Source organism: Schistocerca serialis, chromosome 3 (assembly GCF_023864345.2).
Source record: "Schistocerca serialis cubense isolate TAMUIC-IGC-003099 chromosome 3, iqSchSeri2.2, whole genome shotgun sequence".
NCBI classification, from domain to species: domain Eukaryota; kingdom Metazoa; phylum Arthropoda; class Insecta; order Orthoptera; family Acrididae; genus Schistocerca; species Schistocerca serialis.
The window spans coordinates 393,059,180-393,083,615 of NC_064640.1; the positions used below are offsets into that span (position 1 = coordinate 393,059,180).

The window sequence follows — 24,436 nt, forward strand, 5'->3', positions numbered from 1 at the left end:
TAAGTTGTAAGTAAAAGGCAACACTTATCACTAATAGCACATTTATGACAAACACCATTGTACAGCCAGAACAGAACTGATCTACTGGACAGCAAAGGCAGCTATTTATAGAAACTTTATATGATGTTTTTACATACTTTGAATACTCCAGAATCCATAAACGTAAGATATTTCAAAAGACTTCCAGAACTGGTAAATACTAAATAACTTCTGGTGGTCAGGTTTGAACTGGTGACTTGCAGCACAGCAGCCAGTGACACTAACCACTACACTACACTACACTACACTGCGTGCACCACAGCTCATGGCAATGCTCCCAATCCTGGAGCAACAGCAACCCACTGTTTCAGACATTCTCATTGAAGCCAACTACAGCTTCTGGGATCCACATGTTGTCATTAGCCCACTGTAAGGCAAATCCTCACATTATGGCCATGTTGTTACATCCTCTTCACTGTGACGGGTATCAAAGGTAGCCTTGTCGTTGAAGCTTCAGTCATTGAGTGGGTCTTCAGTTTCCTTGAACCTGTGTTTCCTTGAACCTCCCATTATCGATCTGCGGCTCTGGGCTGTAGTAGGGCATCATACGGTGAACATTGTTGGTTGGTTGGTTGGTCAATTGATTCGGGTGAAGGGACTAGACAGCGAGTTCATTGGTCCCATTGGATTAGGGAAGGATGGAGAAGGAAGTTGGCAATGCCCTTTCAGAGGAACCATCCCGGCATTTGCCTGAAGAGATTTAGGGAAATCATGGAAAATCTAAATGCGGATGGCCAAATGCGGGTTTCAACATCATCGTCCTGAATATGAGTCCAGTGTACTAACCAATGTGCCACCTCTCTTAGTCAGAGAACATGGGTGATGCCTCTGGACTCCTATCTTTTTCTTAAAGGGTCGTAATCCTCTCTTTCATATGTGATGTCGGACAAGCAATGGATGATACAATACAGTGCAAAGTAGTGCTTTAGTAACTTTGTCAGTAGTCCTACTTTCCGCATAGGCATAAAAATCCATACCAAGTTTTCCAGTCTATATCTCAATGGCTGGTGCTTGGCATTGTAAAGTGTTCTGTGTGGCCATTGGTCTGTGGGTGGTGTCACAATGCGAGTTATTACCTTTGATATGAGTCTCAATTTGAAAACATTTCCACAGTCAGAGATCATCAGTAGAGGTTCTCTGTGCATTGAAATGATATCTTCTGCTTTGAACGTTGCAATTTCCAGAGTTTCAGCCATCAGCACAGCATTGGGGACAGAGTAATGGGTCAGTTAGTCAGTGAAGATTCCAATTATTTGACATCGGGAATCTCCCCAAGAGGTCAATTCCAGTTCACTGGAATGACACTGCTGCAGGTGGAATTGGAACCAGATGCCCTGGAGGTAATTGCAGCACATGCTTCTGCCAATGGCATTCCTTACAGTGGTTTGCATATTGTCAGATTGGTACAGACTTGCCAGTGATAACTGCATCTGATTTTTCTACAGTCTTCGTGAATTCCACATGGCCAGATATTTGAGCATCTTGGAAAATCTTCAGGATAGCAGGCTATCGATTGGCTGGGATGATGAGCAACTATGTACGCCCCATTGGATCACATTTCCTCTTATACAGTGTTATTAACTGGAATCCTCCTGTGTTCTCTTTCTTCCTTCTTCAAGCCTTCCATGGTTTTGATGCTGGATCTTCTCTCTGTTCAGAAGCAATTTCACCAGGTTTCTGTAGACATTGTAGCACTTCTTCTGTCTTAATAAAGGTAACAGATTACCTGAAGTTTGCCATGAATGTACAAGAGATGACCAGCATGTGCTTCTTAGACTTCAGAAAAGCCTCTGATACTGTCAACTTTGACATTTTATTTGCCAAACTTAGTTGCCTAAATTTCTCGTCAAGTGCACTGCAGTGCAGTAGTTTCGCTCATGTCTGACATATCGTCAGCAGTGCATCATGTCTGGCATTATAAAGTCACAGTGGACTTAGATAGTATTGGGTGTTCCCTAGGATTCGGTATTAGGTGCTAAACTCTTCTCCAGTTTTGCCCTACTGCAATACCACATTTGTGCTGACTCCTCCAGTAGCATATAAGTGCAAAAACAATAAACCTGAAGACAGCTATCAAGAATATCAATACTGACCTGTGTGTGCTATCAAAATGAGTGTGGCACAAAGGGTTAAAGCCCAACCCATCCAAAATCCATGCAGTACTGGTTGGTCATTCTAGACTCATTAGTCCAGGTTATTGTGAATTCCTACAGTCTTTAACCATAAATGGGACAAATATAAACTTCTCTCCTTCATCAAAGAGTCTAGGAATAATAATAGATGAAAATCGAAATTGGAATGATTATTTAACTGCAATGTGCAAAAAGGCATCAGCATGTCTCCGGGCCCTACAAATATATAAGATGATTTTCCTTCTTGACCTGAAAAAGGAACTTGTCCAAATACATGTACTTCCAGTTATTGATAACAGCAATGTTACCCAAAGCTCACAGCACCTAGAACTAGTTATGAATGCCTGTGTTCATTGTATATGTGATGTTAGACTCTTTGATCATATTCCACCATCATATGCTTAGTGATTTCCATACTCTGTCTGTTCTACTGTCCCCCATATCTCTCCTCGACCGTAATGTCCTTGTCTGAACACTGTGGCACAAAGATCAATTCTCAGAGCAAAATCATTTCTGTCCCACTCCATCATTCAGCCATTTTCTTTAAATCCTTCTCAGTAGCAGAAACCTGACTCTGGAATAACCTCTCGCTTTGTATTAGAGAACTGAGTAACATCTCCAGCATATCTACTAAAGCAACAATAATGATTACCGTTGTCCCTGTAAGTGCTCATAACGTTTGTACATCTTTCTTTCGAACCAGATCAACCTCATTTCCCAGTAGTATTAGCAAGTGCAGTCTTCTTAAATTTCGTTTCCCCAAAACTCGCTGTATCAGAGAACATCTATTTTGTACACCTATAAATTCTTTTATGTCTGCCACTATCATTATTATTATCCAGTATTAACTTTATTAGCTCATAGTATTACTTACTCAAATTGTCACTGTAGACACTCAAATTATATTAATACCATTTGACATATTAAAGTTATTTCTCAGTTGATTGTGATGTAAATTAGGTACTGCACATGTTGAACCCCGACTGACATTCCATCCAAGCTGCTGTGTTATGGCATAGGATTCCTTTAAAGGCAACCAATGTCCTTGTGTTTATGTCCATTTTTGTATACCACTGTGATGTCAATACTCCTAGAGCCTCAGGGCCCTTCTCACCAGTAGACACGATGTATCCTTCAGGCTTGTCGGCCAGCATAGAGAATAATTGTCCAGCACAACGGTGAGTGGTTTGCCGTAAGTTTGCCATATAAATACAGCTGTAACTCCTTGATGGCCCAAATAACTGCAAAGCACTCTTTCTCACCTGTTGAACAGTTCATCTCGGATTTGGAGAGTACTCTGGAAGCGGAAGCACAAGATCTCTCTTTTCAACACCTTCTAGAATTTGTAGTAGTAGTGTCCCTGTCACAAAACCAGTAACCAAAGAACTTGAGATGATGTTAGTGCCTCCTTCATGACAGGGAAAGCTCTTTCTTGCATCTTGTTCTAGGAAAATTTGGTGTCTCCCTGCAGTAGTTCTTGCAAGGGTCGTACCTTGGTATCACATCACAAATGTGCTAAGAACTCAGAAAATCTGTGACTGCTCTTATTTTCTCTGGAATGGGACAGACTCCATTGCCATTCACTAGATGGCATATGATTTTTATATCTGGGGCACTGAAGAGGCACTTTTTTGGATTTGGGTGAGGCCTGCATTGTGAACACATCTGAACACTATTATCAAGGGGCTTAGATGTTCTTTCAATCTCTTACAAAGACAGTGTCATCCATTTAAGGTGTCAAAGGAGGTTGTCCAAAATACATTTGAAGGTGGCTGGAGCATTACATAGCTCAGTCAACATATCTTTTCACTCGGAGGCTGTCTGAAGTTATTGAAGGCAGTCTCTCCCCAGTCAGCCTCGATCTGCCAACAGTCTATCTGCACGCTCATAGTTGAGAAATATTTTGTTCCTTTCAAGCAGTCTAGGATGTCGTCAATGCATGGCAAAGGGTGATTTTGTTCAGTCATCAGTAGTTGATGCACAAATACCATCCTAGTAAACACAGTCCTAGTAAAAGTATTCATTCACCACACACTTCATTCATCCAGTGTGTTGTATTTGGCAATTTGGTCAAATCTTTCAGTGAGTTCATCAAGTCCTGACTACCATCTCCAGAGAACACTGATGGATGACCCATGTGCAGCTGACTTGCTGCCGGTTTGAAATCTGTTATTGGTTTCCTGAATATACAGACCTTGAGAATAGTTGTAATGCTTGGATTCCAGTTCCTGTGACTGTAGGCAGTGGTGTTTATGTTGCCTTATTGGAGCCATGGTGATGTAAAGGATTTGAACTACCATATGTCTCCACCAGACGTCATCACATCATGACCAGAATAAAGTCCAAATCCGAAGATCATCAATAAAGTACACACTTATCACTGACAGCACATTTAATACAAACATCAATGTACATTCAGAATAGAACCAACCATCTGAAATTACAGCGCAGCTATTTATATAAACTTCAAATGTTCCAGCATGCTGGTATTTGTAAATGTGTTGAATATTCCAGAATATACACTCATTACGAACATAAGGTTGTTTGGCTTTAACTGGTGACCTGCGACATGACAACCAGTGACACTAATACAACTACACCACACTGCGCGCTTCACTGCTTGCAGCAGTATGTTGAGAGAGAGAGAGAGAGAGAGAGAGAGAGAGGGAGGGGTGGAGCATGTAAACTGTATCAGTGAATTTATTGAAAGAGAGTGTGAAACATTAAGATAGTCTTTAAATTCCATTAAATACTAATGTGTGAATTTATCTTTTGTAGTTTGCATATTCATTAACCATGGCTGCACATGTGGTCCATATCTGGATCCACGTAAAGTATCAGAATTGCCGGTGATGTATAATGCCAAGAACATAAACAGATTACTCAGAGACTTTGTGCAGTCTCTTGTAGATGCTGCATTAGATCAGAAGCAAATATTTGGCATTTTGAGACAAGGTGAAGGAAAGGTTGTTATATCAGGTAATTTTCATTTGTTTTGTGTTTCCACTCATAGTATTCTTAATTTTGTAGGCATAACTTTGTGTGTTTGTGTATACCAGATTTTTATGGTATAAGATCTGAAATTCAGCTAAGTCTTCACACATTGTGAAAGATAGTGGTACTGTTGATCTAGATTTCAAACCTGTTGCACATTGGTGTGAAATTAGTTCAACAACATTCATTTAACATATTTTGGAAAAATAATTTTACTGTAATTTGAAGTATCCAGTTTCCAGGATAACTTGAATATTTATACATTGGTTCTGCATCATGAAACCCTGGATATCATCTTACATAAAAATATGCTTGGTTATGATTAGAAAGAAGAAATATATGACATGATCAGAATGGTGATGGTCCTGTTAAAAATTAAATTGACTCTAGGAAATGTAATGCTACAACACAGTATCTTATAGACACATGCATATCACAACCCGACACTAGCATTGTGATATCTCAAAAGGACTTATTTGTGGGCTATCACATTTTGAAGTTTTGAATAGCAATTTGGTTTTCTAATAAGATAAGGAATGAAAATATTAATATTTTCATGGTTACTATATATAGTTTAAGTATATATCAAAACTTTTGCTGTGAGTATAATCATTTTAAAATTTACTCATTAAAATTTGTTAATCATCAAAACAGTTTGCCTTATGATGTTGCTGTTTTAGCTATCAGGGACCAGCTTGTAGCTTTTTAAATATAGTGTTGATGTATCTGAATAAAAATTGTTTATCTTTTACACAGAATTATGTAGCACTTGTCTTTACAATATACGACCGTAACTTTAATTCTATTTTGACACCCATGTGGCGGTTTCAGTGACCCTTTTGCTTCAATCTCCCTCATGCCACATATAATAAGTTTGTGGTTTTGTTTTGTAGTTAACTAGTGTCAGATTTAGTAAACAGTTTACTTTTGCAACAAGAAACTGAGATTTACCCTTTAGGTGTAGGAAGTATTGCTTGTAAATCATATGCACAATTCTTCTGATTGCTGTCTGGATTCATTCTATCATGTTGTTATTTGACTCTTGCAAGGTTATCCAATTGGTGTAAGTCATGATAGTCTTTTTTCTGGTCGCCAATGTCATCATAATTCTCAAATGCCACACAAAATTCACATAAATGAATTGTGGGCTAAAAAAATTCAAATTTGAATGCTTTTGAAAAAACACACACACACACACACACACACACACACACACACACACACGTATCCGGGTTCGGGGGTAAGAATAGGCCTGTGGTATTCCTGCCTGTCATAAGAGGCGACTAAAAGGAGTCTCCAACGTTTCGGCCCTTATGTGATGGTCCCCTGTCGGGTTTGACCTCCATACCTCAAAATTATTCCGAAGAACGAGCCGAGTGGGGAAGGGCGCCTTACTTCGTGCATTGTGTCAATCGTGCGTTGAGCCCATTCACCAGCTTATTCTTCGTTGCATTGCAGTCCAGCCTGCTCTCCATCTCTTGGGCATGGATACGTTCCTGTCTGCATTTTCTGCCATGTAATGTGCAGTGCCTCTGTCTGCACTGACGACGACCATGGACTAATTGTCACCTAATATCCAGCACGGTAGCCAGTCCGTTGTGGTGAGGCCACCATGTACCCTGTTGGTTGTAGCCCCCTGACAACACAGGGATCGCTCTGCTGATGCCTGCGCCGTTAACTCCCCACGTATGCCAAGGAGTAGATGCCTATCTCCCTGGGGCGTCGGGACTCCCGGCATCGGCTATCCTGCTAGGTGGCCCTTGCTGAGGCTGGGTGGCACCCGTGGGGAGGGCCATTGGTCGTAGTGGATGGCATCAGGGCGGATGACCCGCAATAAAGCGTGGTACATCATCTCTTGCTGGTGGCCAGCCACCAGCAGTCTCTAAGCATTCTCGGGCTCAATTTAATGCTCAGAAATACGATCCCAAAACATTCCCCTCCCTGGCCACACTGTGGGAGGAGTGTAAGTTTCAGGATGGCAGTGACAGTTATTCGCCCCGGTTCCTAGTTTTTACGAGAGCTGATGGGGAGTATTTCATGTCCACAAAGCCTCAGTAGAGCATTTAGAGGACAAGTTTGGGGAGGTGGAGGGCTTGTCCAAAATGCGCTCTGGGTCAGTACTGATAAAAACGGCATCCTCTGCCCAGTCACGAAGGTTACTTGCTTGTGACAAGTTGCGGGATGTTGGCGTTACGATCACATCCCATAAGAGTTTAAATATGGTCCAGGGTATTATTTACCATAGGGACCTTCTCTTGTAGTCTGATGATGAGCTGCGCGCCAATTTAGAGCGTCGAGGTGTTCATTTCGTCTGGCGCGTTCATCGGGGTCCAAAGGATAATCAGATTGCTACCGGTGCCTTCATCTTGGCCTTCGAGGGTGATACATTACCGGAGAAGGCCAAGGTGATAGTCTACCATTGTGATGTCAAGCCCTATATCCCTCCCCCGATGCGGTGCTTTAAGTGCTGGAAGTTCGTCCATATGTCTTCCCGCTGTACTTCCAGCCTCACATGTCGACATTGCGGATGCCCATCACATCCCGATACTCCATATGCCCCGTCTCCCATCTGTGTCAACTGCGGAGAGCATCATTCACCTTGCTTGCCAGACTGCACAATCTTACAGGAAGAGCGAAAAATCATGGAATATAAGATCCTGGACTGACTGACCTATACTGAGGCTAAGAGGAAATATGACAGACTATATCCTGTTCGAATGACATCTACATATGCCGCTGCTACAACAACTGTGTTAGCCCCGTCCGTTCAGCGAATTCCAGCCAAATCACCGAACCGTACAACTACACATGGCCCCTTGCCCATGGGGGCCACTACCTACCCTGTTGCTCCTGCGCCACCTACCTCGGGAGCAACACCCCCTCACCCATCGGGGACGTACGTCCCCGCTTCGAAGGCGGAGAAGCGTCCAACTTCTTCGGCTCCTCTCGCTCGCAAGTGTTCCCTTGGGTCCCTCCCTTCCCAGGTTTCCACAAGCGGGAAGGATGACGCCCCGACAGTGGCATAAGTGCCCATAGGCAGCTGGTCAAAGGGCTTCACGATCCTCCTCCGTCCCGGAGACTGAATCGTTGAAGCCCTCCCAGCCAGTGAAACCCAAGGAGCAGCAAGAGAAGTCCAAGAAAAAGACCTCTAAGACCAAGGAACTTGAGGTGACCCCCTCCCCACTGCAACCTTCAAGCTCTGCGTCTGAGGATGAGGTGGAGATCCTGGCGTCTGCTGAGGACCTAAATCTCGCTGGCCCCTCAGACACAATGGATAGCCCTTGCACAGGTGCTCAATTGGTGGCGGCAGGTGACGCAGCAACGTAATCTGCCTCCCCAGTCCCCTCACGCTTTTCTCGGCCATGGACAATGTCATCCTCCAGTAGAACTGCAGCGGTTTCTTCCACCATCTTGCTGAACTCGGACAGCTTCTCAGCCTTCACCCTTTCGTCTGCATTGCTCTTCAAGAAACTTGGTTTCCAGCAATGCGCACACCTGCCCTCTGTGGCTATTGGGGTTATTATAGGAACCGGGCAGCTTACGAAAGGGGCTTCAGTGGCGTTTGCATCTATGTCCTTCAATACCTTCACAGCGAGTCTGCCCCTCTACAAACACCTTCAGAGGCTGTCGCCGTTTGGGTACGACACCACAGGCTGTTACTGTCTGCAGTCTGTATCTTCCACCGGGTGGTGATGTCCCGCAGCATGTCCTGGCTGCGCTGATAGCCCAATTGCCGCCACCTTTTCTGTTACTGGGCGACTTCAACGCCCATAACCCTCTGTGGGGTGGAACAGTGGCAACAGGCCGAGGCAGCACCGTTGAGCATGTATTGGCAGAGCTCGACCTTTCCCTTTTAAATGGTGGTGCCTTCACACAATTCAGTGTGGAGCATGGCACGTACTCAGCCATCGACCTTTTGATCTGCAGCCCTAGCATCTTACCGTCTGTCCAGTGGAGCGTGCATGAGGACTTGTGTGGTAGTGACCACTTTCTGATCTTTCTGTCACTGCCACGGCATCACTCTTCTGGACGCCCTTGCAGATGGGCTATGAATAGGGCTGACTGGGATTTGTTCTCCTCCATTGCCACTATTGAACCCATTTCCAATGGCGCCCTTGATGCAGTGGTTCACTCGGTCACCACCGGCATCGTTACTGCTGCAGAATCTGCCATTCCCTGTTCTTCTGGGTCCCCTCGGCGGAGGACTGTGCCTTGGTGGTCGCCTGAGATCGCTGAGGCGATTAAAGGTCGCCGGTGGGTGCTCCAGCATCACAAGCGACATCCCTCATTAGAACACCTCATCGCCTTTAAACGGCTCCGTGCGCGGGCCCACTGCATCATTCGCCAATACAAGCAGGAGTACTGGGAAAGGTATGTCTCCACCATTGGCCTCCATATCTCTCCATCGCAGGTTTGGGCCAAGATTAGGTGCCTCTATGTCTATGGGACCCGTGTCAGCATCCCTGCACTCTCACTGAATGGAGCAGTTTGTACTGATTCCGACATAATTGCAAACCGCTTAGCAGAGCACTTTGCTCTGAGTTCCGCTTCTGCAAATTACCCACTGGCATTCCGCTGCCTGAAAGAGCAGTTGGAACGTCGGAGCCTTTCTTTTCACACGCGCCACCCTGAATCCTACAATGTTCCATTCAGTGAGTGGGAATTCCAAAGTGTCCTAGCCGCTTGCCCTGATTCGGCTCCTGGGCCAGATCGCATCCACTGTCAGATGCTCAACAACCTCTCGGCGGACCGCCAGCGACGCCTCCTAGACTTTTACAAGCGCATCTGGGTCGAGGGTGAGTTCCCGTCGCAATGGCGGGAAAGCATCGTAATCCCAGTTTTGAAACCTGGCAAGAACCCACTGGAGGTGGACAGCTATTGCCCCATTAGCCTCGCCAATGTTCTTTGCAAGTTGATCGAACGCATGGTGAGCCGGCGGTTGAGTTGGGTACTCGAGTCTCGGGGCCTCCTGGCTCCGTCTCAGGGTGGGTTCCGTAAGGGCCGCTTTGCCGCCGATAATCTGGTGAGACTGGAGTCTGCCATCCGTATGGCCTTTTCCCGCCGACAGCACCTCATTGTCTTTTTTGACATGCAGAAGTCATACGGTACGACATGGCAACATCACATCCACTCTACGCTTCATGGTTGGGGTCCTCGGGGTCCGCTGCCGATTTTCATATGAAATTTTCTGTTGCATCGTACCTTCTGCATACAAGTTGCGGCCTCCCATAGTTCCCCCCTAGTTCAGGAGAGCTGGAGAATGGGGTACCACAGGGATCTGTCTTAAGTGTCTGCATGTTTTTAATTGCAATTAATGGGCTCGCTGCGGCGGTGGGAACGTCTGTCTCAGCTTCCTTGTATGCTGACAACTTCTGCCTCTACTATAACTCCATTTGCATTGCAGCTGCTGAACGTCAGCTGCAGGGCGCTATCCGCAAGGCGCAGTCTTGGGCTGTGGCGCATGGCTTCCAATTTTCGGCCGCCAAGACCTGCGTTATGCGTTTCTGCTGGCGACGCACTGTTCACCCTGAGCCACGGCTTTATCTTGACAGCGAACCTCTTGCTGTGGTGGAGACACATCGGTTTTTGGGTATGGTTTTTGATGCCCGGTTGACTTGGCTCCCTCATATTCAGTAGCTTAAACAGATGTGTTGGCGGCATCTTAATGCTCTGCGTTGCTTGAGCCACACCAGCTGGGAAGCCAACCGATCTACCCTCTTACGGCTCCACCAGGCATTAATTCAGTCCCGTATGGATTATGGGAGCCTGGCTTATAGTTCAGCATCCCCTTCTGCGTTGCGGGTGCTGGACCCCATCCTTCACAGCGGGATCCGACTTGCCACCGGAGCTTTCCGGACCAGCCCTGTGAACAGCATACTTGTGGAGGCAGGTGTCCCTCCACTGCGGTTACAGCGCCAACTTTTACTGGCCGCGTATGCTACACACGTTTGTAGCTTGCCTGGGCATCCCAATTATCATCTCCTGTTCCCTCAGTCTGTCGTCCATCTCCCAGAACGTCGGCCCCGGTCGGGTTGTATGATCGCAGTTCGCGTCAGAGAACTTCTCTCTGGGCTTGGGCTTTTCCCTCTTCCACCTCTTTTCTGTGCCCCGCTGCGTACACCCCCATGGTGTGCGCCCCACCCATGCCTTCGGCTTGAATTGGCACAGGGCCCGAAGGACTCAGTCCCTCCGGAGGCCTTCCGCCGCCGCTTTCTTTCCAACCTTGCCACATATCAGGGCTATGGCGTTGTCTACCCTGCCTTCACCAAACAAACATAGGGCCGTCAAGGAGGCTACCGGTACGTGGCGCTCCTCCTTGCGGGTCTCTCGTAATGAGTCTGTTGTCCTCTGCTGGCTGCGCATTGGGCACACCCAGATGACGCACAGCCACTTATTGCACTGTGAGGACCCACCTCTATGTCGCTGCAGATCTGCTTTGACGGTGGTCCACATTTTGTTGGCCTGTCCCCTTTTAGCTGTGCTCAGGCAGACGTTTGCGCTGCCTGATACGCTCCCTGCCCTTTTTACAGATGACCCTGCCATGGCAGGCTTAGTTTTGCGTTTTATTTTGGCAGGTGAATTTTATCACTTAATCTGTGTGTTTGTCATTTTTTTGTTTTGAGTCTGGCCTTTGACCTACGATTTTAGACTGGGTTATTATTTTAGTGTGTTTCTAGGTGGTTGGCTTTTCCTTTTTGTCTCTATGGTCGGCCAACCATTGTCACACTCTGTTTGATTTTAATTCCGTTTGTCTGATCTGTCTCTGAGTCTTTCTTGTCTTGAGTTGTCTGATGTCATCTCCATTGTTCGTTTTTATTCTGTGTGGGTGTTTGAAGTTCTGGAAAAAGGGACCGATGACTGTAGCAGTCTGGTCCCTTCAATCCCAGAAACCAACCAACCCCCCCCCCCCCCCCCGCCACACACACACACACACACACACACACACACACACACGGGGAGAGAGAGAGAGAGAGAGAGTGAGTGAGTACTGTAGGCTCAGTACATATTTGCAGTAGTTCTTCCTCCTTCATGGGAGCAGTCGAATGAAAATGAGACAAATGGAGAAAAAGTAAATAAACTGTATATTATTTCAAAAGTAATCCCCATATCTATTAATACAGTTATCCCACTGTGAGACTAAAGTGTCAGTTTCATAGTTGCCTACTGAACCATAGTTGTACCCACACATGCACCTCTTCATCCAAAGCAAATCAGTAACCATGAATGTCTTTCTTGAGGGCTCCAAAAATATGGAAATTGCATAGGGAGAGATTGTGACTTAATGGAGGGTGTGTAAGGGCTTCTCAGTGTAACTTCTGCAGTGTAGTTAAAACAACTTTACAACTTTGGTAGCATGTGGCCCCACATGTAGCCAAAGTCATTTCAACTATGCTGCAGAAGTTTTACCGGGAAGCTCATACAGTCCCAATCTCTCTCCGTGCAATTTCCATATTTTTGGAGCCCCGAAGAAAGATGTTCATGGCTTTTGGTTTGCTCTGGACAGAGAGGTGCATGCCTGGGTGCAATCATGGTTCAATATGTTTGCCTCAAAAGTCCTCTTGTATAAACTCATCTTGAATTGCTTTGAAGCTGGTTAAAACTGTCCGCCATTTAATATCCAAAGGAGACATAAATAAAGTCTAGACTCTCAAAGAATTGATGTACATTCTTTGCAAAATAGAACACATGGTTCAGCTTTCTGTCTTTCTTTGGATACCTGTTTTGAGGCTTTATTTTGACAATATAATGTATGATGTAGTCATGTTGCTTAGATAAATTCCATGTCATTTGAAAATATCAATCTTCTGTCATCTTTATGAAGCTTAAAGGTATAATTTTGAGAACAATTTTAACTTGGTGGCTTAGTACACCTAGCTTGTGTTTTGGCCAGATAGCTGGCCGCCATATAGCTGGTGTGACTCGGCGCATCATCATAATGCAGCTTCCAGTCATCGGCGATGGCTGGCCTCACACGATGGACCCTGGCTTCCAGTCTCTTGAGCAGTTCACAATAAAAAGCACCATTAACAGTTTGGCTTTGGGGCACAGACTCCTCATGAACTTTCGTTTCCTTGTAAGGAGAATTACTCTTGGCTTGAATTATTTGGTGTTTTTGCTTTCAAATGCTTCCATTCAGAAGAATGAGGTGTTTTTTTCCTGTGGTTTTTACATTATTTTCAGCTGCCAGGTTTTCTTTATTGCTAGTACTAGTTGGAGGCTGTGGAGATTGCCTTGGCAGGCATCCACACGTGCTTGCTTTTGAACGTCTGACAAAATCTTTAGGACCAACTTGGTACAGATCTTTCTCATTGACAGTTCTTTGGTGATGATGTTGTGCAATGTCATTTTACCAAGTCCAAGGTCATCTGCTATCATCCTGACACTCATCTGATGATTGGTGTTCAATAAAATGCCCACATGGTCGATTTTTTGTCAGTTTTGCTGGTTGATGGATGTTAGGAGTGGTCCTTGTCCTCAACACTGTCCTGGCCCTCTTTAAAGCTCTTCACCCACCTGAAAACATTTGCTTTTGACAGGCAATCACCACCATAGGCTTTCTGACACATATCCAACGTTTGCGTACCGGATTTTCCTAGTTTCACACAAAACTTGATGGCGTAATGTTGCTTGATCATTTGCTGTGTGTTGCACCATGACCGACAACTTTGTGACGTGTCTATTCAATGCACGCACGATGCTGTCGAGACGAGCCCACAGCTGACTGGCACACTGAGTGTTTTCGACCAGACACCCCCCACTGCCAATCCCCCACTGGTGAGCGCATGCTGCGAAGTACAGTCGTATCAGCAAAAAATCGGTCTCATTACTTTTTATACAAACCCTGCACACTCCATCTCTGTTTTTCTCCAATACAGTATTGTTACAACAGCTCTCTCTCTCTCTCGCAGTTCTGCATACTAGTGACATCACATTACTGTAATTCTATAGAACATGTACTGCACTATTTCTTTACAGTTGTAGAATTCATATTTTTTGAGATATCACATTGCTGGTGTTGGTGTGCGATGTGTCAATAACATGAAGTCAGTTTTTACACTATTGATAATATTTTTTCTTTAAAATGTTTTGATTTTGTGATAAGTCATGTTTTAAAGTAGTTTTACAATTCTGTACTGGTAATTTCATGATTTGTCTATGTGCAGCTTGAGAAGCAGTATTTGTTTTGCCATACACATTTTGCCTTAAATTATTGTGTCTTCAGCAGTGAAATGTGTCCCATCTGCATTGTTTGTTTGTTTTCATGATACATACGAGTTTCAGCCACAGTAAACATGCATACAGAAAGTGCAGATGAGTACACTTTTCTGTTAAAGAGGTTTCGTAATATGTGAAAACAAAATGAATTCTGTTGGACCTGGACCAACATGTGAATCGTTTGTAGGTCATAAATATTGCTTTTCAATTAACTGAAAAAATCAGTTTTGATTGTATTACTTTTAGTGCTGTTTTTACGTAATGTACTTTTCATTGAACATTGACTTTGGAAATAGTTTCTCTAACTTTAATTTTTATCTTTAAAACATTCAAGTATGTAATCATGTTTTACCCAAGCATATTGAAAAGTTGACTTATGTGGAGTGTTCTAACTCTGAACTGTGATTCTTTTTAGTTGCCTTCGACAGTAAAACTGTTGATGTCCGTCTCCCAGCCATTGAGAAGATGTCCGATTTGTGGAGTTTCTTGGAAATTCTTTTCGAGGAACTCATGTGCTGTGAAAATTTTTGTACAAGCCGGCCTCTGGGAGGTTTGTGCCCCAAGTGTTCAAAGCAGTTAACGCCACCGGCACCTAAGACAGGTACGGCAGTTCATTTGTTAATTATTAACTCTGGAAATTTTGAAAGCTAGTGGTTTTTCTAAGCATTCACAGAACATAACATAATCAGTTTCTGTCAGTTTAGAAGCTTTATTATGGTATTCTGTTTCTTAAAAGTTGTGTTGGTTTATTTGAGAGAACAACTGAAAGATTAAACATGCCTTTTGTTTGAGTCTCAAAATGTTTTGTGCATAATGTTCGCTCTTCTCTATCGAGCAGCTGCTAGGAATACCAAATTCATATGAAAACAGATATTTGCAACATACACTATCCGTCCAGAAACCACCAAAGCTGATTTTCTTCATGATGTACAAGCAACGTCAGCACAATAACTACAGTAATAGCTTAAACTCTCAACTGTAAACAGTAGATGTGCATTCGACAAGTCATTTGTGAGTTGGTAATATTAAGTAGTGAACATGTGGTGGTAGTTTGTCAACATTTTTGTCTAAAAACACAATCAACATCTTAAACAATGTGGTCAAGACATTCACCAGAATGTTGTGGAGAAGAGAAAAGTGTATGCAAAATTTGTCCTGCACAACTTGACCTCTGAACAAAAATGACGACGCGTGGACATGTACTGTGTGTTGATTGAAATGCAAAATGTGGACAATTCTTTTCTGAAAAAATCTACCCAGATGACGAGAGCTGGTGTTATCAATATGAACCTACCACAACGAAAGAAAGTGCAGAAATTCACAGGAAGGGTAAACACTTTGACGACATAACCAACATTCAAGCCAATGTGACATGTGAATTGATCGTCATCGCAAAGAAGGACTTCTCTGGCAGTTCCACATGGTCTTATGGATGTTATGTGCACTGCACTCAAGTGGCGATAGACTATGTAGAATGCTTGAAGTTTTAAAACCATCATCTTAATGTTTCTTTATTTTTAAAGGTCTAGTCTTGAAATGTTTTAGGCTGATGTGGTATTTCTGTATTAAAAGAGCTTGTAACTACACTTTCCCAGTAAGGAAATCAGAACTGAAATTAATATGGTATTGAAAAAATGTTGTGAAAGATATAAACAATGGCATGATAAGACAGTCTCTTACCAAACAGAAAAAATATTAACCAACAGATAGGCATCATGCGTCCTATGGTCACCTTTAAAGGCAGTCAAATCAAACACCATATCTGTAAGAAACTGTTTTGGCCAAATGCGCAGTGAACCATTAACAATTGAACACCTTCTTAAGGTGAGTTTGAAAGCATTTGATTAGTGTAAAGAAAAAAAAATTTAAATTTAAAATATTGACTCATTCTTGTAATTACTCACAACAAAATATACATTAGTCAGTCTGTGTGAGAAATCCACCATTGAGAAATTGAGAGAGTCCGTTGTACTGAATTATTACCGCAAATTTATGTATGCAGTGACTGTACCATCTTTGATGTACAGTTATATATGTGAGATAACACCAGATGTGATTGTACATATAAGTTTCTTATTTGAGTTGGTGAGCTGGAGGGCTGTTAAAGATGTGACGTTGACACAGAAGATATGAACATAAAATGTACTCTCTACTGCTTCTGATGGGGAGGAAAGAAATGCACTTCAACTGTGTACTATTTAACAAAAGAATTCTTAAAAATTAATCAGCAGATAAAGTAAAAAACTGTCTCGCTATCCAGATTTATGTTTCCTGTGGTTTGCTTAAGACAACTGCTGGGGTGGCATCTTTTAAGAGAACACTGCTATTTTGATTCACCATTCTTGTTTAGTCACAGTTTATATTCCTCTCTATTAATCTCTTCATTGGTGGAGCATGAAACTAGAAATTTCATCCCATCTTTCCTTTAGGACATTGTTCTGACATACGAATCCGTACCTCAGTTTGAAGACTCACTAGTGAAAAGTATATTTTTCAAGGTATCACATTTTGAACAATTGTTTTGTGCTTACTTTAAGAGTCAGCTAGGAGCTGAGAGTCTCTTCAATTTATTTCAGATGGAGTGATCCATGTGTTGTTGTTGTTTAGTTTTGCCAAGTGGACATCCCTCTACACTGTTGTTAATGTGTCACTGAAAGTGATAAAAGTACACACAACAAAAAGCTGTTCACATCTTGATAAGCTCAGGTACCTTTGGTTGTATATGGCTTGCACCAGTGATAACTCAATACACACTGGCAACAGTGGCAGCTCCACATGTAACACCTTTTTAATGGTGTATTTTTTCCCCTTTTTATTGTAACAATTTTACATAAAGACCTTCTTGATGTTCTGTGATTGCATATAGTTACTGCATATTGTTAATATAAACATTTTAACACTCACTTTAATCTGTTTAGGATTCTAAGATGCTTCCGCCTCAAACAAACAAACAAGACCAAACCTATATAGTTACATGATAGCCGCCTGGCAGCGTTTCAGGCTCTGAAATTCCACTGAAGTAAGTAGGGTTCGCGTCCCCTCAGTACCATATTTTTTTACATTGTATTGTTTGTTGTTGTGTTGCAAGTGTAACATGAATATACCCAAGGTATGCTGAATATGATAACACATTGTGCAACACAAGTATATGACAAACAGTCATTTACTGCTAGGATGTGTCAGCATACGCATCCCACAAGAGATAGTGTCTTGGCAGTTGTCCTGTATGATCATTTCAGTGCGTGTGAAACGGAAGCCAGGTATGGTGGTCAACCTTGCTGAGCCCAGAAGTGGATAAAGTGGTTGTGCAAGACAGGTAACGGGCTGTCTGAAACGGTTGGGCTTAGGAAAGCTGTCAGTACATCAGCAGGTCAAATGCTACCAGACGGTTGTAGGGAATGTCCATTTTTAAATGCCGCCCAACTCAAGGATGAGACCAGTTTCCATGGATGTTCACAAATGCTTGTGGGATGCTGGCCTTAGAGACCACAGGCAGTTAATAAAGATACCCTCTCTGGCAGTCACAAACTTTATAGGCTTGCCTTTGCTGAATTGAATGTAGACGGTGACTGGCACCATGTCACATCTTCAGGTGAGTCAGTGTTTACCACAGTGAATGAGGGTCCGGTGATGGTCTACAGGCCACAAGGAGCACGATATGATCCACAGTACATAGCGCAATGTTCGCGTGATTGCCAAATCATGTTGGGGATGGATGTTGTCAGATGGGGCAGGGATATCTCATAAAATTCATGGTCATCTCACTGTGCATCAATATGTGCACATCACGAAACATTCTGTGGTGCTGACTGTGAGGGTGCTTTATCCCAGTGGAGTGATCTGGTTCTAGCAGAACCACTCGAAACGGTTCACACTAATCAGATCGCGGAGCTATGGTTTACAGAACAGGCTAATGGTGACCTGATTGACTGGTCTGTTTGAGCGCTGAACTTATATCCTATTGAAAATTTGTGGACTGAAATAAAGCATTACATGAACTTAATACTGGCCGACACACACACACACACACACACACACACACACACTCTCTCTCTCTCTCTCTCTCTCTCTTGACAAACTGTGAGAACATGGGAGAGTATTTCTAGAAGCTGAGCACTGCCATGCCTCATCGGATGAGACAGATAATTGATGTCAGTGGTGGGTAGACTTCATTATAGCTTCATTCCTGGTGTGAGACTTTCCTCATCTCTCTTTACTCCACTTTATATTACAGTATTTGATTTAGCTGTATGTTTGTTAATTACAAATCCACCTTAAATTACTGTGCTTTAAATTTTATGAATTGAATTCACCTACTTAATACATGTAACTTTGAATAAAGTACAAACAAGTCTATTTGAATCAAAATATAAATTATGTCCTAATATGAGACTCTGAGAAAACACTTAATATCAATCAACATAAGAACTAGTAAACCAAAGAATAATAATAATAATCTCTTCCTTACAGCCTCGCTAGCACTTTCTGCATTTATTGTGTACAGAAGAAGTGCAATCAAGGCATACAAAAGCTTTTTTTCAGTTAACATTCTTCAGAAACAGAAGCATTCCATACACTGGCCCCATTTCTGTCTGTTAGTCTTTAGGAAAATGACCACTACAAAATATGCATTCAGTGTCTTGGTCTTCAGACTGTGATTGACTGGAAGATTATGTTTCCTGTGTGGCTTCTCTTTGAATTGTTTAAAATGTTTCCTGTATTGGGATGGTGTTAGCTATTTGACAAATTCAGAATGTGCTGATTTTACATCTTGATGTGCTTTTCTGATTCTTGGAGCTGGCCGAATATGAATTGGACTCGTATTTACTTATGGTTTGCATCTTGTATGCTAAACTCCTGGAGTATTGCAAAGTTATTTTCCCTAAGTATACACCTGAGGCTGTTTATAGCATTTTCCATTGTTACTATCTCAAGTAGGCTGCTGCAAATAACTGTAATAAAAAATCAGGTTACTGCTTGACCTGGGTTATTTGCCCACCAGATTATACTTTCTTGGAGATAATGTGTTTTATATGGTCCCGTGAATTCCACACAAAAGCCTGCATTTTATGAATGGAATGTGGTGATAAATAGACGATGTGGACATGGTTTTCTCTTGCTTTCATGTATTACAAAATGTGATATGATGACCATCAAGTATTAGCACAATAGAATCGTCACCCAATGGCTTCACAAAGCTTATAAAACTGTCAAATCACTTTGTAAAACTATGAATTGGTATCCAGCTACTAGGGTGGCAAGCTGAAGTTATCCTAATATGAGATAGTGTATCATAATATGTGATACTGTGGTATTGCATATTAGGAATAAGCCATCTTCCTAGCCTCTTAGTTACACTATTTGATTTGAACGACAATTTATTACAGCGAATGAAAGAGTACTTTGTGAAGAATATAATCATTGTTGCAACAGCTACTCAACTTCAGATATTACATCCCTACAAGCACATACACCGGGGCTGGGCATATGAGCTGTCCGCAAGCCTGCCTGCGGGCACCGTGGGCATTTGTATGGTTGTGTGGACATGATGCATGTGCAGCTTGCATTCTCTTTCTTGCAAACAGGATCAAAAAATGCTGACAATACATGATTGCCAGCTGACACTAGAGTTTGTAGTCACATTACATTGTCAGTACTCTTTTCATTGTTGTAATTATTATAGTAGCACAATGGAAATATAACATTCATAGTACTTGCAGAAGAGTAGACTCCCTTGAGTTAAACAAGAGTGACATTATAACAAAATGTAGTGACATTTAGCTTATTAGAAGTCCATCATGAAGAAAATCAGGGGAGTTTACACTAGTATGCATTCTTTTCTGGGCCATCTTGGCACCAATGGCTTTACATGTCAGTTATTAATTTGTAAGGCAGTCTTAATGTTTTCCTACATTTGTCAGTGAGTAAATTTATTTTTCCTTTCCTTTTCTTCCAAACACCCCCCCCCCCCCCCCTTGCCCCAATGTGACCAGCTCATGTTTCATGCTCCAGTTTCCTCTGAGTATGGTGGTGATTGCTCTGGAAAACCTGGAATTCTCAGGGAATTACATTTTACCTGGAAAACCCAGGGAATTTCTTAAAATCTCAGGAAATTTAGTATTTTTAACTTATCTTCGTAATTTAATTTTATAAACGACAAATTTTAAAATACCTAATATTTCAAAGCATAATACTTGTATGAATATTGGCCCCACTCATGGTAAAACTCTGTTTCTTTTCGGTATTTCAACCAAACATCAAAGGGCATTGTAGCCAGTATCGATAAGGTGCCAACGAAGCTTCAGTTCTCATGGTTGGCTATATGTCGCTTCCCGGTACTATTCTTCAGATCACCATCTCAGAAATAGTGGAGTTCTTCATTTTATGGAACTTTACCAGCAAGAAATACATTTATGGATGTATTTGTGTATGATTTTATACCTTACATAAAACTTTCTGATTTCAAAATATGTGAAGTCTTAGGGCCCACCAATTTATATTACATATTTTCCTTCTTTTTGTTTTGCAGTGATAAAATATAATTATTCAGGCTAAGGACTGCAAATGCACTGGCCACAATCCATGCGTCATATATGTTTACACAGGCCGTATACAAGTTAAACTGAAAGTTGTCTCGAGTGTCTCGGCGTTGTACTGTGAATGTTGAACAATGTTGGTACCAATATGCGGTCGAAGGGAACAGAGACTTGTGTTGCAACATTGTTTGATACATAACAAGTGTATTTTTAAATAATGGTTTTCATAAACTTCATATGCTCCAGTGATTAAATTTTATTGTCACATTTCAGTTGTTACACAAAAGGTGGGGTAAAAATATTACTTTCAATATAACATTTATTATGTGTTTACATGGTGTATTCACAGCCAACTTAAGCAAATATGCGTTTTCAACATGTGATGTGAAGTCAACATATATTGCATTACGCATCTCATCTAAACTAAAATTGATAAAGCAGGTTACTATATATAAACGCAAAACTAGCTAGATCCGTGTTCACATGGTATCTCAACACACGTATTTAAATTTCATTCATGCTGATTTGAACTTACAGGGTGGCACACGAAATGTTACCATTTTGTTTTTGAATATAAACTTTATTGTCAATACAATCTGAAAGGAACATATACTACAATGAAAAGTTGTCCATGGAGATTTGTTCTAACTCAGCACATGCTCAATATGTCCACCATTTTGTTTCCTAACTTCCTTCAAACAAACACTGAAGTTAGTGATTACCCTACGGCACATGTCTTCCGTAATTTCACTGCAAGCTTGAAGAATAAGTCTTCTGAGCTCCATTAAATCACGTGGACATTTTGGGAAAATTTTTTCCTTCAGGTACCCCCAAAGAAAAAAGTCACATGGATTGAGGCCTCGACTATTGAGAGGCCAATTTTGTCCGTCATTGAAGTGACCTGGAAACCTGAGTGAAATGATCCGCATGTCGAAATGCTCATGTAAAAACTCCAACACAGTGTTTGTAGTATGTGGCCTTGCTCCATCTTGCACGAACCACTGCGTATTGAAGGGCAAGGCAGTAGCAAGAAGCTGTGGAATGAAGCTATTGTGAAGCATGCTCAAATAACGCTTGCTGTTCCGTTTCTTGAAAGAAAAAGGGTCCAATAAGTCCGTGACTGGAAATTGCTGCCCACGCTGTAATCCTCGGAGCATAATGTTGTCGTTCATGAAGCTCTTGTGGGTTTTCAGTGGCCCAAAAGCGTACATTTTGTTTGTTAACCACACCGTCTAAATGAAAATGTGCCTCGTCTGAAAACCAAACGTTGTTGAGAGTTTCTTCCCTATCCTCTGCCCACTGAGAAAACAGTAGTCTTTGCTGCTTGTGTTCTTCAGTGAGCTTCTGTGCACAGGTCATCTTGGTAAGGGTACATATGGAGGTCACTTTTAAGAATGCGTTGGAAGGAGCGTCTGGATATTCCCAGTTGCACTGCTGCCTTTCTACACAATTTCCCGGGACTTCTCTGTACAGCAACTCGTACCGCTTCAGTATTCTCTGGCAAACAAACAGGCTTAGGCCGAGGTTGCTTCGCTTCGAATACTGTTCCTTCCTGTACAAATTTATCATACTACCTGTGGATGGTCTTCTTGCAAGGGACCCATCGTGTGTTAAACTGTTGTCGAAAACGCCTCTGAGTCACAACAAGGCTTTTCGTTTCATGAAAAAGTAACACAATTGCCGATCTTTGCTGTGTCGTCAGTCTTCCATTATCAGCCATTGCTGCTTACTAGTCTCTTAGCGGCAGTATTGTGAATTACACATCATTTTGTAAACGCATTTGTTTTTCCAAGCTCTACTGGTACTGCTGTAGAGATCCTAGTGGGATATCTAATGTGTGTCATAAATTGTGAAAGAAACAATTGGTAACACATTTCGTGCGCCACCCAGTATTTTACATTTTTCTTTTTTTCCAGTGTTTAGTCTGTTATCCCCTAGTACGTTCTCTGCTTGTGATTAAATGTTTATCTCTTTGGAAAAGTTTGTTTAAATTGTTGATGTTAAAAGATGGTTGTTATTCTGTGTTAATGAATCAGCTTGGGGACACCGTTCCAAAACATGTTTTCAAATACGGAAACAAATATCTGTAGCAATGTCGGTTTGGATTGAAGGAAGCAAGTTTTCAAGCAGCTAATACATGTCTCCGGCTCAACACTGCATGGTACTAGTGTGTGTTAATATGTCGCATTGTGTCTGGTGTAAAAAGTTGATCCGTGTTGTTTTTACTCTTGTTGTAGTGAGTTTTTCTGAAAAAATTGAGTGGTTAATGCAAAATACTGTTGAATTATTACATATTGCTGTACCAGGCTGAGGTCTGCTTGTTGAATGTGTGAAATAAGCTGTAAAAGAACAGCACAAAAAAGACACACTGCAAAGTTTGCTGCTAAGTTCATTCTCATGTCACATTCATATGCAACCCGGAAAGTAACAACACTTTTGATTAAGTAATTTGTGATGATTTGTGTGGAATCATACCAACTGAATAAAAACTTGATAATTCACATATTTAACGATGTTTTTCATTTAGTTACCATTACACAAACCTTCTGGAATTCCACCAATGCCCTCCTAATTTCAGGTACTATGTTTTTGTCCACCAACAATGATGAGGCCTTTCACTTTGCTTATGTGAGCCTTCTTAGAGTATTAACAGTTCAGCGCCATGTATCATTACCGTTTCCTCATCAACAGACGTAACATAGCAGATGATACAAAAACTACATGACAAACAGTGTTACAGACTGTGGGAATACACTACAAGAAATCATTGCCACCAGTGTGGACAGAAACAAAGATGTGACAAAATGCTACAGGAAACATGTTTCAAGCACCAATATGATTCCTGTGACAGTGTATATGCAGCTTAAACATGATAATAAAGAGAGAGAGAGAGAGAGAGAGAGAGAGAGAGAGAGAGTGTGTGTGTGTGTGAGAGTGTGTGTGTGTGTGTGTGTGTGTGTGTGTGTGTGTGTGTGTTGAAATGGTGTAAGTATTTTTTTCTTTTACAGATGAACAGTGCTACCTTTCATTTCAAGATATTTTATCAAGATATTTGGAAAAGTCACATAAATTGAAAGCACATGTGCCTGGTCTCCCTACTTTAGCTTATTGCAGTTACTGCTGTGGCCAGATATCTTTAATTAATATGGGATGTCAGGCACTTTTTGGCCACATGAAGGGGAAAAAGCATACACAACGTGTCCTACGTAAGAGGACGTAGTCTCAAGTTGCACTGGTTTTTCAGCCAAAAAAGTTAATTGCTATTCTGTCACATAGTACTTCTGACCCAGTATCATCATCTTCAGAATCTAAAGCATCTCTGTTAGGTTGAACAGCAAATCGTCCATGCAGACATTCAGAATTTGTATTAAAAGAAGGTTTAACGATGGCAGAAATTCTCTGGTTTGTTTGAACAGTTATGGCACACAAATCACTTCAGGAGGCTGAAAAGGATGTTGCTGTAATCTCAAGAATGTGTAAAGGTAGTGCTGTAGCTAACAAGATTGCAACTTAGTGAGA

General features: G+C 42.1%; 1 protein-coding gene across 2 annotated transcripts in view; it reads left to right on the plus strand.

The window, feature by feature from the left end:
• The window catches only part of LOC126470245 (polycomb protein Scm), a 216,823-nt gene that overhangs the window by 111,339 nt on the left and 81,048 nt on the right, over positions 1–24,436 (plus strand). For both annotated transcript variants that reach the window (XM_050097954.1, XM_050097955.1), the window contains exons 10-11: positions 4,950–5,150; positions 14,797–14,982. In XM_050097954.1, coding sequence (XP_049953911.1) covers positions 4,950–5,150; positions 14,797–14,982 — 387 coding nt within the window. The remainder of the gene's footprint in view (positions 1–4,949; positions 5,151–14,796; positions 14,983–24,436) is intronic.